This window comes from Cryptomeria japonica, chromosome 5, assembly GCF_030272615.1.
Source record: "Cryptomeria japonica chromosome 5, Sugi_1.0, whole genome shotgun sequence".
In the NCBI taxonomy this organism is placed as follows: Eukaryota; Viridiplantae; Streptophyta; class Pinopsida; order Cupressales; family Cupressaceae; genus Cryptomeria; species Cryptomeria japonica.
Genome location: NC_081409.1, coordinates 507,948,226 through 507,965,659, shown reverse-complemented (window position 1 = coordinate 507,965,659; position 17,434 = coordinate 507,948,226). Strand labels below are relative to the sequence as shown.

General features: G+C 38.7%; 1 protein-coding gene across 1 annotated transcript in view; it reads right to left on the bottom strand.

Annotated features, from left to right (window-relative positions):
- Positions 1 to 17,434, bottom strand: part of LOC131064880 ((S)-ureidoglycine aminohydrolase) — a 267,040-nt gene that overhangs the window by 71,797 nt on the left and 177,809 nt on the right. Inside the window, exons 8-9 of the mRNA XM_057999204.2 lie at positions 17,016 to 17,097; positions 16,768 to 16,824 (exon numbers count right to left, since the gene is read on the bottom strand). Coding sequence (XP_057855187.1) covers positions 16,768 to 16,824; positions 17,016 to 17,097 — 139 coding nt within the window. The remainder of the gene's footprint in view (positions 1 to 16,767; positions 16,825 to 17,015; positions 17,098 to 17,434) is intronic.

Sequence of the window (17,434 nt, the reverse complement as noted above, 5' to 3'; positions counted from 1 at the left end):
ACACAGCCATGCAAGAAAAAAAAAAAAAGACCACCACGCACACAAGAAGACCACACAGCCACACGAGGAAAAAAAGACTGCCACGCACACAAGCAGACCACGCAACCCACGCAAGGAAAAGAAGGAGAAGGTCGTTATGAAGGTGTCCAACGACCGTACGATTTTTAACCAGAATTCAGTTATACCAGAGATTAATGGATTCAGCAGGGAAACGAAGTTGGAAAAAACAGCTACAGGCTTCCTCCAGTAGCAGCCAGAGGGATAGCAATATCAAGGTTTTAGCGTCAGGTGTACGTGTTGCAGGCAACACCATGGATGCCAGCGCCCAATAGAAGCAAAAGCAGAAAGCACCACAGGCTGCCATAAGTGCGAAAAATATATTAACACCCCAGAATATCAGCTTTGAAGGCTTGAATGGGTCAGAATGTCGGAAGTGGTGGCAGGACACTCCCGACGATGATCTGGTGAAGAAAAACCTCCGAAAGGCACAAGTGGAGTGGGCTATTCGGATGCCCGTATTTCCTATCTGCGAGTATGAGGGTGCCCTACGGTTCATGGTAGACACCTTCGACAAGCACACATGCACCAGCACTTTCGAATACCTCAGGAGGGATGTTACCATATCCTTCAAAGCGGGGGACTTCATGAGGGTATTTGGCATTCCAGGCAGACAGGGCAAGAAAATAGAATTGAAGGCTAAAAAGATGAAGCGGGAAGAGAAGGAGCGGTGGATTAAATTAATCTCCAGGAACTTGACGACAACAGAGTTGGACAGCGGGGCTAATGCCACTAAGGGTCGAGGAATCCGTAAGACTTTTGTTGCAGAGGGCCACTGGCGATGCATTATGATGTCATCAAGAGCAGATTGACAAGGTCAGGTAGGGCGTCAGACATCGCCCTCCCTCAGATTATGCTTATGAACGGGTTGATGAATGGCATCGTGTATGATTGGGCCACGTTACTCATAGAACGCATGTATGAGTTTTTGACGTTGTAGCATCACACATTCTATATGCCACACTATGCTATAGGGTTGTTCCTGGAGACCACGCAGGAAGCAGTGCCCGAGGAAGAGTTGGAGGTATGGCCACAGGGACCGTTGGCAGCGGGTGAGCCTCCAATAATGTATTGGAGGCACTTGGACATTGGGCACTCTTCCGCGAAGCAGAAACGGGCAGTAGATACGGCCTCGACCTCAGGGGAGCCTGACAGCGAGAGGGATTCCAGTAGCACAAAGGAATCAGAAGCGGAAGAGGAGGATGATAGCAGCAGGGCGACGGAGGAGCGGGTCCTATTTGCCCCACCCCTGCTACCGATGGGCATGCCGATGCCATCATCTGGAGTGGGCGGCACCTGTATTCTAGCCTTCGGACAGAGTCGCACGCCAGTTACACTTGCCCCCCTACAACAACAGGTAGCATCACCGGGCCCAACCACGGTGGCACTTACCAAGGACATGGCCGAGTCAAGGACGGAGGAGTCACCGCATAGGGTAGTGGTCGCTAAGGAGGGGGGGCTGAGGGAGGTGGTGGATACAAAGCCTCAGGTGCGGTTGGACGTTGTGGGGAGTGACGCAGTGGTGACTGTGTCTGCGACTTTGTTGGAGGAGCCGACGACAGCGAACCATCCCCCAGTCATAGAGATGTGTGCCGACCCGTCGGTCGTGGCTATGCAGAGCTGGCTCACACAGCGGTTTCAGATTACATTGGCACAACCGGAGGGAGTTGTTGTATTCTTACTATGTCGAGAGACTAGAGCGGAGGTAGTCAACTTGGACGACTCATCGGGCGAGGCACATGGACTCGTAGTTGGGAACGAGGCAGGGGAGGTCACCTCTGCTGGGCAGGTGCCAGGGGATGGTACACCTTTGATGGCGGAGGAGGTACCTTCACAACAGGATGCGGTTGTGTCCGTTCCACCAGAGACCTCACAGCCTTCAGCGCAGACGGGGGAAGATACTGATACCTATCTAGCTGACATGGCTAACATGGTGACAAGGGGTAGGCGGGTGGTGGCCGCTGCCCAGACGCAAGCATTGCAGCAGGTGGTGGTGGAGCTAGAGCAGGTCTTACAGTTTATGCGGGTGGGCTGCCCGGCAGCCTTTGCTACCTGCTTTGCGTCTCAGGGCTGGCCGACTACTAAGACAGAGGAGATGCTCCAAGCTTGGAGGCTACGTCAGCCCGTTGTGGAGAGTCGGGTGACGGCAGTTGTCCGCGAGATCGAGCAGGTCTACAGGGATGCCTATTGTACATTGAGGCTTACACAGCAGGAGTCTGCGGTTCGCGAGACTGTGCGAGTAGCATTGGAGATGGAGGTGGCCAGTTAGCAAGCCTCCTGGGCAGCCGAGAGGGCGCAGTTGTTGGCACAGCTAGAGGTGGGCCGCGCAGAGACGGCTGAGACCCAGGCAGAGAAGGCCGAGGTAGAGATTCATCTGGCGGCTGAGCAGAGTGTGAGGAGACACGTGCAACAGGAGTTGGATGTCGTCAGTATCGAGAGGAGTCTGTTACACACTCGGTTGGTCTATGCGACGGAGGCAGCGGATACAAAAGAGGAGGAGTTGCTGGAAGCCGCACACATGGTGAAGACAACTTTGAAGAAAGTATTGGTGGCAGAGCGGGATGTGATTGCACGCACTCAGCAGGTGTATGAGCTCCGCGCCCGCTTGGCGGCCCGGACACCGGCATCTCAACCTTCTGCTTTAGGGACGCTTCCTCAGCCCCCTCCCTAGTTTTTCGTATATGTGTATGATCTCCATTTTTGTTGTAAGTCGCCTGGAGACGACTTTTCTTTTGGGGGGGATGATGTTAGCGGCATTATTGTATACGAAAATACGGCATTTTGTGTAATTGTTTTGGTTAGTTGGCAACTGAGGGGTGGCAGTTGCGGTGCGACGGTTAGCACTCGCACCCCCTCGGTATCTTTATATACTTCAGAATGTAACTTGCAACACAAAAATTATGAATGGAATAACATCTCTTATACTTGTCTGATATCTATGGCGTTATCATTCTGCATTACGTGCTTTATGTTCTAAGTTATTCACCCGAGAGGGCAAACAAGGTTGGTAGGTGAATATGCTCCTAAGCTTGTTGAAGAAGGCAATATTCATACATTTTATCAAGCATGCCACCCCAAGATGGATGGAGTGGAGGTTCTGCCACGCTTGTCAGGTGGGAGGTGAATGAGTGCTCCTAGGCTTGGTTGAGGAGGACGGCCAGCCTACAAAGTGGACTGAGGAATGGAATGGATCTAAAATCTTTCCATGCTCTTGCAATACAAGGACAACCATCCTTGAGATTGTGGTTTGCAAACATTTCCAATGAATTCCCAATATGGTTGACCTATAGGAATATGCCTTAGACTAAATATTAATGTTATTACGATATATATTGATTCAAATATGAATGTTGCTTATGCTATCATGAATTCATAATGTTTGATATTTTAATGCCATTGATATAATGTTTTAATGTCAATTATAAAAGTAATAAATTTTGTTTGTAGGCCCTAAATCAGGATAATCTTGTATAATACATTACAATTGGTAACATTAAGATGAAGTTACATTTGTAAATGATTTGTATTCCTCAACTTAAATTGGAATTGTTGTTTTAGGGCCAAAAATTGGGAATATCCCAAGAGGGGACATTATAGTGTGTGCATTATTGTATGGTTTGGATATATGTACCAAGTCTGGTCTTAGACTAAAATGCATCATTATGAATTATAGTTTATATATCTTTGGTATCATGCATGAGCTGCATGTCTTCTTAAAAGGGGTTTTAGGTCTTGTTTATGGTAAACCAACACATTGAAGCTAAGTGACAAATGTTGAAAAATTCTTGTGTGTAGGGTATGGTTTACTCTCAGGATAAATTGTGTTATTCACTTCTCTTTAATTCTACTATTAGAAGACATCAAGGAATGCCCTCCTTGTCTTAGTAAAGTGTAAATAAGAAGATAACCTTTCTTGTGAATTGGTCTAAAGCTGTCCCTGTCTAATCATAAGTTGCAAGTTTATTTCTTAAGCTAACTTTTCTTGGGGCTTAAATTTGGCTTGTCTCTAGAGTTTTGGAGTATACAGTTTTGAAAGCCAACTTAGTCAATGCACACTCCAAATCTATTGACTAATGCAAGGCATTCTTGACCTTCTTGAGCAAGGCAAACAACCCCTCAATAAGCCCTACAAAGCATTGTGATCCACTGCTATTTCCTTGCCATGTGAGATAGCTCATTCAACCATATTTTTTGTACCTTGTCCTCAATCCTCTAAGGTGATGTCCTCATTCAGTCATTGGATTGATCAAATATGCAATATTAGCTCTCAATTCTCTTATTTTGTTGTACCCAATCTAAAAATGAACAAATTTATTTGATTGTGTGTAAAGAACCCTTCCTAAACCAATCTATTTCAGATTGACAATGAGAAATTATGTAACCAACTTAAATGTGATACAACCGATTCAGAAACTTAATCCAAGTTAATTTCACAGGCAATTATTCCTCAATATTTAGACTTCAAACAATCAATACACTCCAGATGTGGTAATAATTAAATACTTCAATTATTCCCATTGATGTACAATAATTCTTATCTGATTTGTTCAAAACTATTATCCAATTCTATTCGAAGAAAATACTGCTCCGAAAATTGAACCCGACTGGAATTTATATACTCAATACTTGAAACAATGGAAAATTTAAATTAGATGCAAAGTTCCAGAATAACAGAGTAAAGGATCGTTATTGCACCTGTAGGCATGTCAACGGTTTATATGTAATATGCTTTTCTGTTACACAACTTTCCCGATATCATTTCATTCAGTTCCATACAATCTTGAGTAAGACCATTCGTCTGTGCCTGGAAACAGCAAAGGATGATACACACAGAAACAAGTAATATTGATCCCAATCGAATGTGAACTTGCTATCCGATTGTTCCAACAGAGTTTTTAGAACATTTCCCGTGTGGTCTCATAGAATCCTAATGATACAGTGAAATAATGAAGGGATGTCGTCGCCGTTTTGTGGAGTCTTCGAACATGAATTTCTGATGCCATCTCATCCATCATGGCAACTCCAACACAGAAAAGTGGTTACTGGCAAAGCCTTAGGTTTATTATTCCTTCGGTTTATTATTCCCATATACGGCAATCTTCACATCTTAGTTTGTATTCGACTTTGAGATTCTTTCAACTGGATATTATACTTCCATGCCTCTGCGAATGCATACTATGAAACAATTAATCCAATAGGACAGTATGAACTGTCAAAAGGAAAATAATTCAAATTCTTTCTTACAAATCATTTACTTTGAATTTCCAAAAAAAAAAACCTATGCTCCTTCCTCCCGCATCCTTGTTCAAATAGGCGCAAATACGGGTATGATTCTCGTAAAGAAACTTATGCCACCGAAAAACTTATTAGTATAAGTTTTAATTATTTATTACTTAATTTATATTAGTTATGTGAAAATTCTAATATAAAGTAATTAATTTTAATATTAATAAATTATTAATTAATTTATATTAGTTGATGGAATCTAATATAAAATAATTAATATTCTAGTCTTACTTTCGACTACGAATGTATTAAAATATTAGGGGACATTACAATCTCCCCGGCCTCCTGATGCTTGCCCACAAGCAACTGTGAATGCTCCAAAATATGCTCAGTCTCCCATGTAGCATCATCCTGTGGCAAATCCTTCCATTTGATGAGATATTCTCAGATAGTCCTGTTCCGCAAATGCCTGTCCCGGCTCTCTAAAATCACTTCTGGAATCATTTCCAACTTCCCTTCATCATTCATTGGGGGTAAATCCTCCGAAACGGTCACTTTTTGTCCCAAAGCCTTTTTGAGACAAGATACATGAAATACATTGTGTATCTTGCTATCTGCCGGTAAATCAAGTTCATATGCTATGGCACCAACTTTCCGAACAACCTGATATGGTCCATAAAACCGAGGCTTTAATTTCCCAGCCCCACTATGCTTGAGAGATGACTGCCAATATGGCTGTAACCTAAGATACACCAAGTCACCAACATCGAAGTGGCGTTCAACTCGCTTTTTATCTGCATAAAGTTTTTGTCGATTTTGTGCACATTGCAAATTCTCCTTAAGTGCTAACAAGATATCTTGGCTTTCCTGAAGCCAATCACGAGATTTCGGAACATTACTTTGATCAAAAGCAATGTCAAGGAAAGAGAGTGCATCATAACCATATAATGCTCTGAAAGGAGTCATACCAATTGACATATAAAATGTAGTATTATAGCAATATTCACCCAGATATAACCAACGAACCCAAGCTTTTTGGTGTCCCGCTACATAGTTACAAAGGTAACCTTCGATCCACTTGTTCGCTATTTCCGTTTGTCCGTCAGTTTGTGGATGATAACGGGTACTGTGATTCAACTCTGTACTTGTCAATCTGAAAAGCTCCCCACAAAATATACTCAAAAATCTGCTATCTTGATCACTGATTATATTCTTCAGTAAACCATGTAAACAGAATATCTCTCTAAAGAATAAGTCTGCGATCAGAACAGCAGTGAATTTTGTAGTGATAGAAAAAAAGTGTGCAAATTTAGTTAATCTATCAACCACAACAAAAATACAATCTTTACCTTGGGACCTCGATAAACCTATGATGAAATCCATTGATATACTTTCCCATTTCTATTCTGGTATAGGCAGCGGCTGTAATAGACCTGTAGGATAAGTATGCTCTGCTTTGTTTTGCTGGCAAATGGTGCATTCTTTGACATAACGAAGGACATCATTTTTTAATCCTTTCCATGTGAACCTTTCACTTAGCTGCCGATAAGTTTTAAAGTATCCGGGGTGCCCTACTAAAGGAATATCATGCACTGATTGGAATATTTTCTCTTTCAACTTTGAACCTGGAACCAAATAAATCTTGTCCTTGTAATAGATAACATCATTTACAACCTTATATTTATCATCTTGTACATTACCATCTAGTAAATCACATGCAAACGAATTCTTAGAATATTCAACCAGCAATAAAGATTTCCAATCAGCTGTTACTAGAGATAATGCATTTATTTCAGGCCTCCTAGATAAGGCATCTGCAACAACATTGTTCTTACCTTTCACATATTCAATTTCAAAATCATATGCTTGGATCTTACTAATCCATTTTTGCTGCCAATCATTCAAGTCTTTTTGTCCTAAGAAATATCTCAAACTATTATGGTCAGTTCTTACTACAAATTTGCCACCAACCAAATATTGTCTAAATTTTGCCAATGCATGCATAATTGCCAACATTTCCTTGTCATAAATGGAATACAATCTCTCAAGGTTACTAAGTTTCCTGCTTTCATAAGCTATAGGATGCTTATTTTGCATAAAAACTACTCCTATTCCCTCACCAGAAGCATCACATTCCAAAACAAAAGGCTGATTAAAATTTGGAAGTGCAAGTGCTGGACAAGAACTCATTACCTCTTTAAGTTTCTCAAAAACCCGTTGTGCTTCTTCAGTCCATTGGAATGCCCCATTTTTGGTAAGATCTATCAATGGTGCCCCAAGTTGTGAAAAGCCTCTGATAAATCTCCTATAATAACTACATAAACCAAAGAACCCTCTTTACTCAGTAAGGTTCCGTGGCGGTGGCCAATCCAAAATAGCTCTTATCTTTTCCTGATGAACCTGTACACCTGTAGTACTGATCATATGCCCTAAATACAAAATTTATGTCATTCCAAACTCACATTTAGAAGCCTTTGCATATGGTGATTGAGATTCCATAATACCAAGAACTATATCAATATGCTTCAAGTGATCTTCCCAGGTTTTGCTGTAAATCAATATATCATCAAAGAAAACTAGCAAAAATTTCCTCAATTGTTTGTTAAAGATATGATTCATACAAGACTGAAATGTTGCCGGAGCATTTGTTAAACCAAACGGTATAACCAAGAATTCATAATGACCATAATGACAACGAAAAGCAGTTTTATGAATATCCTGATCTCTTAACTTAATCTGATGATATCTTGACCTCAAATCAATTTTAGAAAAATAAACAGCACCGTGTAATTCATCCAACAATTCATCAATTCGGGGTATTGGATACCTGTTTTTCATTGTCTTCTTGTTAAGAGCCCTGTAATCAATACACATTCGAAGAGTTCCATCCTTCTTTTTGACCAGAACTACTGATGATGCAAAAGGACTGGAACTAGGCCCGATATGCCCCATATCCAACAATTCCTTAATTGCCTTTTCTATTTCATCCCTGAATGTTTTAGGATGTCTGTAAGGAGTGGTGATAACTAGTTTGGCACCTTATTCTAATTCAATGGTATGTTCAAAACCTCTGTCAGGTGGGACTCCTGGAGGAATATCACTGAAAACCAAATGATGTGAATATAATACTTTTAACAAATCATCTTGATAAGATTTAGATTCAAATCCTGATACCTTGTTGGAAATTAAACATTGTGCTGACCATGCCACATCTCCATGTCTGAAAATAGCCTCCATTCGTTTAGCACTAACGATCCTGGGACCACCGTTAGACATACCACGAAGCACTACTTTGAAAGACTCCTAGCGAGTCCATTTGAAAGACTCGCGAGTCTTTTGCAAGGACTCGCGCGAGTCTTTTGCACGGACTCCCGAGTCTTTCAGATGGACTCGCGCGACCCAGAAAAACCATTAGGCAAGCTTTAAAAATGAGTTTTTTTTCGTTTTTTTTGCCTTCATTTGGCGTTACTCCCCCCCTTGTTGACTTTTTTGGGGGTTAAGGGGTAACCCTAATTGGACGTGGGCCAATAGAAAAATAACACCCGACGCCTCTATAAAATAATAAAAGTATTTTTGGCCTCGCGGGGCACTGCCCCTCGACCCCGCCCTGTATCGCGACAGGGAGCACGCAAGGGGCACTGCCCCTTGACCCCACAAGGGGCGATGCCCCTTGACCCCAACTTGGGGGCGCTGCCCCCAAACCCCCGTCAAAAAATATAGGGGGAAACTGTGCTGATGCAAATAGGGAAAATTTAACCTTCGAGTCTAATTAGGCTCCATATAACAACATAATTAGCATTGAAGAAATCTTGGTATTATACATTTTAGAGTTGAAAGTTTGAAACTATGAGTATGAATGATGAAATTTCAAATATTGCGCGTTTGTTGATCATATGACATGTGTAATGTTTCAATTATGGCTCTTATGTTCTCTAAATGCAATAATTTCTTTATGTTTTTTTGTAAAACTACGGTTTTTTTTTTTGCCGAGCCTTTCGCAAGTCTTTCACGAGTCCGAGTCCGAGTCCAATTTTTTGGTTGGCCGAGTCCGTGGCGAGTCCGAGTTTTTGAACTTTGGGTTTTTCCTTCTGTGTTCTTCCCTCTCTTGTTTATCCAACCTATTTTTGGGAAAATTATCTTTGTTGAAAGGTTGTTTGTCTTTATCTGGTTTTGGCGGTAAGCCTTTATTAAAAAAATTCCCTTTTGAAGAGGGTTCCGATTCTCTTGCCCTTTTAATAGTTGTTTGTAATGTAAGAGGATTTAAGGATTTGACCCATCCTTTTAGTGAATCAGACAAACCATCTATGAATATAACAACTTTGTGCCTCTTAGAGATTTTGGTTACTAAAACAGCCAATTTTTCAAATTCTGAGATATATTGCTCTATGGTTCCAGTTTCCTTAAGCTGAGTTAAGTCTTTTAGATGAAGTTCAGGATCTTTAGAATCATATATGTCAATAAGTTTCTCAGTGAATTCAACATATGTAACAATCTGATTATGACCCAAAGTTACTTGCCCATGGTGCCACCATTCATGTGCTACACCATCAAGATGTAATGCTGCATATTTGATTGCCTCGTCTTCCAACATGGGATTTAGTTGAAAGTAGGTGTAAAGTTTTTGCTCCCAAGCCCTGGCTGTGGTTTTCACCGACCCATCAAAGTAAGGAATAGACATCTTACCAATTTTCCTTTGTAATTCACAATTATTTCCTTGCTGTCCTCTTGGCCTATGTTTCATTCTTACATCCAAGTATTCTCTAAATGTCATTGTTGATCCCCAGATAATAACCAATCATGGTGTATCTCATCCTGTAATTCTCTAATTGTCGGTTCATTTTCTGGTTGCACATTCCTAGCAGTGAAAGTTGGCATAAAGGGTCTGGCTGTTCTTGTTCTTTCCGGCTGATTATTATTAACAGAATGCTCATCTCTACCCCCATTATTTACCCCAGCATTTTGATGTTGATTATTTCCACCATTATTTTGATGCTGATTAATATTTTGTGCCATAAATTGGGTCATTAAATTAGTCATTTTGTTGACATTATCCTGCATATCTTGTTGACTTCTGACTAAAGCTGCTATGAGATCCCTATTGTTTTTTGGTTCCCCCATACTGTTTGTTTCAAAAATAATCTCTTCGTCAGTTTCAGTATGGTTGTCCTCAATTTCAAACTGAATACAAGAACTACTTTGTGCTAAAGGAGAGTTTTGATATCTGTTTTGTCGGACCCTAGTATTCCGAAAATTATAATTTCCCTGGTGCATACTCAGCTGTGCATAAATTTTTCATGAATTTTCAACTCAAAAACACCCTACAGGCTGGCAGGATTCAAAAGCTCTGATACCACTGTAAAGAACCCTTCCTGAACCAATCTATTTCAAACTGACAATGAGAAATTATGTAACCAATTTAAATGTGATACAACCGATTCAGAAACTTAATCCAAGTTAATTTCACATGCAATTATTCCTCAATATTTAGCCTTCAAACAATCAATACACTCCAGATGTGGTAATAATTAAATACTTCAATTATTCCCATTGATGTGCAATAATTCTTATCTGATTTGTTCAAAACTATTATCCAATTCTATTCGAAGAAAATACTGCTCAAAAAATTGAACCCGACTGGAATTTATATACTCAATACTTGAAACAATGGAAAATTTAAATTAGACGCAAAGTTTCAGAATAACAGAGTAAAGGATAATTATTGCACCTGTAGGCATGTCAACGGTTTATATGTAATATGCTTTTCTGTTACACAACTTTCCCGATATCATTTCATTCAATTCCATACAATCTTGAGTAACACCATTCGTCTGTGCCTAGAAACAGCTGAGGATGATACGCATAGAAACAAGTAATATTGATCCCAATCGAATGTGAACTTGCTATCTGATTGTTCCAACGGAGTTTTCAGAACGTTTCCCATGTAGTCTCATAGAATCCTGATGATACAGTGAAATAATGAAGGGATGTCGTCGCTGTTTTGTGGAGTCTTCGAACATGAATTTCTAATGCCATCTCATCCATCGTGGCAACTCCAATACAGCAAAGTGGTTACTAGCAAAGCCTTCGGTTTATTATTCCCATATACGGCAATCTTCACATCTTAGTTTGTATTCGGCTTTGAGAACATTTCAACTAGATATTATACTTCCATGCCTCTGCGAATGCATACTATGAAACAATTAATCCAATAGGACAGTATGAACTGTTGAAAGGAAAATAATTCAAATTCTTTTTTACAAAATCACTTACTTTCAATTTCAAAAAAAAAAAAACATGCTCCTTCCTCCCGCATCCTCGTTCAAATAGGCGCAAATACGGGTATGATTCCCGTAAAGAAACTTACGCCACCGAAAAACTTATTAGTATAAGTTTTAATTATTTATTAATTAATTTAGATTAGTTATGTGAAAATTCTAATATAAAGTAATTAATTTTAATATTAATAAATTATTAATTAATTTATATTAGTTGATGGATTCTAATATAAAATAATTAATATTCTAGTCTTACTTTCGACTAGGAATGTATTAAAATATTAGGGGACATTACATTGTGGTACATTATACTCATTTTCTATCATCAATCCACAAATCAATTGTGTCCAATAGAATCTATAATTTTAGCCATTTGTAAAGTTTTTTGTAAGATGATCATGATTCATATATTTCAAGATTGAGATAAGCTAGTTCCAAATGATGGTGCTTGCAGCTTGGAGTTCAAGAGGACATGTTGACAAGCACAAATAAATCCAAGAGCATAATAGTTAAAAATTGATATTGGCTATAGCAAAAAAGTAGGCAATTGTGATAAAGAATGAATACAAGTTGATCCAATTTGTAGATGGAATCATCCAAAGAGGATTGCAGTTGGCTGGGGTTGTGTCCAAACCTCATGTTGCTCTACACAAATTGTTTTGTCCCCATTTGGAGCATTTAGAATTCTTGGCATAACCAAAATAACTACACCTCCTCAAAGGACCAAAATACTTTTATTTATACCTGATTGCCCTAACCACCAGGTTGGCATTCCACAAAACAAATTTCCGTTGGCACCCAAAATTGTGTCAACGTCGGCCACAACAAAACCATTATTATTTTTAAATTAACATTAAATTAATTAATAATATATTATATTTATTAGTGTTTAAAAACACTTTTTTAGCTGCATGTTGGCCTTAGGGGTTAGGGACATGGCAGTTGAGCCAAAGGGAAAGCACATTGAAAAAATTTATCTTAGATGTTGCCACTTTTTTAATGCAGAACTTTTAATGGAGCTTGACAAGACTGTCACCACCATACAAAACTTAGGCAAAATTTTGAATTGGCCAAGCCATGGAGGAACTCAGCCCAAATGTAAATTGGGCTTGATGTTACCATCTTCATAGCCTTGGTGGAGAATTTGCTGGGTTAAGGTATGCCTTGGGTGCACCAGGAGGAAAAACATGGTACTTTTTCACCTCTCATAGTGCACCTTCATGCCTTAGCCATTTTTGTACTCTCACTTTGTCACTGCAGCTATCAACAATCTGAAACCTCTTCATTATTTTGTTTTAGACCAACTACAACCTCAATCAACCTGCAAAAGTTGAGTTCAAAATAAGACCATGACACAACAACTTTACTTACTATCAAGAAGACCACAACTTGCATTGGATTAGCACATACTAACAAATGATCGTGATGACAAAATGGACAAAAAGTGGTATGAATGTTGAGTTTTGTATGGACACGACAATCTTCCCTTGTGTTTTCATCCTGCTTTTTGATATCAAACCCCTCCCCAGCACACCTAGCGCACTTGCAGGCATTTTATTGTCTATTTTAATATTGGCATCTTGACATTGATACCCTCTACGGAACACCCAATCACTTAAAGCACTTTTTGACATATTTCTGCATTGACAACTTGACAATGGTAGATCCATAGGTGTGCTCAAACACTTGGATGCACTTTTCAATCTATCCTTTACTTGACAAATTGACAATGAAATCTCATGAGCACCCCTAGGCATGGAAGTCTTTTAATCTAATTTGCAATTTAAATTTCATATGATGGGGTCTATGGGCACCCCAGAGTTTCATCTAATTTTGAGTTGATAACTTGATAATCAACTCTCCATGGGCACCCTTGGACACTCATTTGCACTTTTGACATATTTTGAGTTTAATAGAGTGACAACAAGTCCTAAAGGATAAACCCAAGATCCTTGGAGCACTTTTTAGTCTAATTTCAGTTTTATAACTTGACAATCACCTCTCCATGGATGCCCCTAGTCACTTAAATGTCAAAAAGTGTGCTCTCCCATTCTAATTCTTCATTGGCATTTGCCTTGAAAGTGAAAATAAAAAATTGTTCCAATTCAATGTTGAGTCTTGCCACTTAAGTAAAAATGCACGTTTAGAGTCACCTATATGACCTATTTCTTCATTGACATTGATCAGTGGATGCACATTATGCCTCAAGTGATATTTGGTTTGCAGAATGACATTGGACTCTCTCAAGGCACGCCCAAGCTTCTTGAAGCCCTTTTCACATTATTTTGGACCTCTGGTATGACTTCCTTTTCTCTAGGTACCTTTTGAATGACCTAATTGCTTTTCCCGGCCTGCATTTGCCCTCAGGAGCCTTCGCTTCATCAAAATATGCCTTTGAAACTCTCTTCTTCACATCTCTTCCTCTACACTGCACTACCTTTCCATATATCTTAGCTGATGCATTCACTTCATCCAATGTGCTTGAAAATCTTCTTAAGCCCTACGTAGATGTAAGCTGAAATTGACAATGACAACATTGACAACTATTGGCAATACGGACTTAGAAATGGACTACAAGTGACAAACAACAAGATTTATACTTTGACTTTGACTTATGAATGAGAAAATGATTGACTTGTGGTATACAACTTGAGACAATAAGAAAATTATTTTATTGGTTCAACAAATGAGAAGGCAAAGCTCCCATCTCTTGATTAGTTGCATTCCTCCTTCTTGAATGGAAACCTTATGCCACATGTTTAATGCCTTAATGAATAGCACAGTCAAGTATCAAGCAGCAAGGCAGTTGGATACACAAGGAAACAACCCGACAAGAACAAGGATTGCATCTGTAAGGACAAGTAGTACTGCCTCTCTACCTCCCTTCTTCTAGATGCTGAAATGTTAAAGGGGGCATTATACTTTTTAAAAGAAAACATTCTCAAAGATATAGTAATGATACAAGGAGAATTATACAAAGCGAACACCTCACAAATGATTAACAAAAAAAATAAACTCAGAATGTCAGAAAATGTAATGTCCCCATTTTGGAGAAGAATTAATTAATTAAGTTGTCCAAATTATTGATATTTTTTTTATGCATAGCTTCATTAATTATTTTAATTAATAATATTAAGTTAATTATTTATAAAGTTGTCAAATAAATTAAAATTAAAAGATGACTATATTTAATTAATTTTAAAAAGTGACAAATTAAATATTATTTCATAAAGTCACTACTAGAAGCTTCTGGATGTTGGAGTTAAAAAGTATTTAAGCAGATCAAGATGAAGCTTCAAGGTAGCTTGGATTTGGGATTTTGATTTTGATTGGGTTTTGTAGAACCGAGAGGTGTTTGCAGACTTTGGTCTTTGGGAACGAAAACTCTCATAGATTGCATAACTAAGGGAATGGAAGATCTCTCGAGGGGTTGCATCGAGGAGGTGATACTTCAGTCATCTCAAGTGTGCTCAATTGTGGCCAAGGGCCAACTTGCTAGAGTTCGATTTGGAGGAGACAAGGGAGACTTTTTGGTGTGAGAGTCTTCATTGGTTGGATTACATATATGATGATTACACCTTCTGGTTTACTGAGTTTATCTCAGTCATTTTCAGACCTGCTACCGCTAAGATGAAACCCACGACTTACTCATAGAAGATCACATTTGCATCTATTCATTATGGGATTCAAGGCGAGGTCATCTTATGATGCTTTGAAGGTGAATAAGGAAGGTTGCAGGTGTAAATCAATCAAAAAGATCTGAAGATAAGTCCATAGCAGACTACAATAACCCACGATTTCATTCTATTTCCATCATTGGAGCATCAAATCATACAAAGGAGGGCAGCGCTAGTGTTGACAATGAAGGGCGATTGCCTTCGGGGTATTTTGAAGGGAATTTAAGGAAGAAATCAAGCCCAAATCAGATTTTGAAGAGAAACTGATCAGACTGCTGGGACTCACAAATTTACTCCTAGGCATCCATATTGGTATCGAACTTGGCTTTTGACATTGGCATCCTGATTTGGGGGAGATAGCGATCATTCTTGGTGAAAAGGTGACGACTCAGAAGCTGTTAAATTGTTAATTCTCAGTCCACCAAAGCAGCAGCAGGGGCGACCTGGTAGGAGGGTCGAATCAAGTCATTAGAGGAACCAAAATTGTTGATATTGCTCTCTTCTTCAACTATCAAGGAAGGCGATTTGTTTCAGGTTCAGTTGACATTGAATTTTCATTGTAATCTCAGTAGTATGCATGAGTCCATGGCTGTTACTTATCTTCAGAAAATCTGAAAGTGGTCATTGAAAATAGTCAATGTGTTTTGATCATAGTGCTGTCAATGTATTGTCCTATTTGATCATCAATTGAAATAAGAAAGGAAGGAGCATTGGTTGCATCTTCATACATGACTTTTCTGAGGTTGTATGCCAATTGTTTGGTATAATGTCAGTTAGCTGGAAGTACATGTTTGTAGGTCTAATTTGACATAGAATACTCTAAATTTGTTGTATATGCACTCTTGGCTATCATTCCTTCATTTGCGGTCATTAGTAATTGTCCACTCATGTGCTGGTCCACTTATATGTGCTGGTTCACCCCCATATCAATCTGAAAACTTCTGAGACAGCAAACAGCATAACACGCAATTTCTCAGAACAGCATAACACATAGTTTGGACAGCAAAATATTCCTTGTTCGCAGTCATTATAGGATGGGGGATATTTCAGAAAAGAAGGGTCATTTCATTATTCTTCACCATAAGTTAGGACCATTTAATTCTACAATAACTTCACATTAATTGATTAAGTGCATTTTCATAAAAATTTCAAGCACAGGATGAAAAACCTTCTCATTGATAGTCAATGTACAAAAAAATCGTTCTTCTTTGATTCTATTGAAAATTTTTACCTAGTTGCTACTCTGCTAGCAAGGATTGCCCGTGAGACTTGTTTTGTTTCATTGAGCTGTATACTGTAGGATCCCTTGCTGGCTCATACTGCTTTGCTAATTAGTAATTAGGCATCTGATTCTAATGATCTAGGCTTCATTTATTTTTCAAGAATAGTATTCAGAAAATATGCATCCAACAATTCGGGTTTCTGTTACTTTGCATTGTAAAAAAATGAATTTGAAAGAAAGTAATAGAAAAAAATAAAACTAATCAAAGGAGCTAACGATTTATCAGGAAACCAGTTACTGTGGGACTTACATGTATATTAAAATCATACATAGATGTTGTTGGAAGCAGTTTCCTTAAGGCAAACACCTGAAAGTATAGAAACATAATGCATCTTAGCAAAAGCAGTATCTCTTTACGTTTTAATTATTCTAATGGAAATGTGATTAAGGTAAAACATTGTATACTCTTTCCCAATAGACTGGAGAAGCTTTGGGGATTAAAATGCTTTAAATAAAATTTAAGTAAAACATGAGTTATAGAAAATGTTGGTGATTTACCTCTCCTGGCGTTTCTAAAAGTACTTGCTTGTCTGTTGAACCTGTTATAAATTGAGGATCCTCATTTCTCAATCTCTGGTATCTATAACAGAATAAAGAATGTCAATCAAAGGTTAATAGAACATTATGTACAGACCTAATATTGTAAGATTTTTTAATCTTCAATATCAAAATCAGAAATAAAGTACATACCTTGAAATTTATCTAGTGTAAAAGACAAAAGAAGTTACAAACAAGTACCAATATGCAATTGTGACCCCAGTAATTAAGAGAGAACTATGATAAATTATTAAATTGAGAGATTAAGCTTTTGCTTATCCAGAACAAACATTGCATATGCTAGAGTTTAAAAAAATGCATATAACATTCATGAGCAGAAAGGAAGATGTTATATTTGTATCTTATATATACTTATTGTT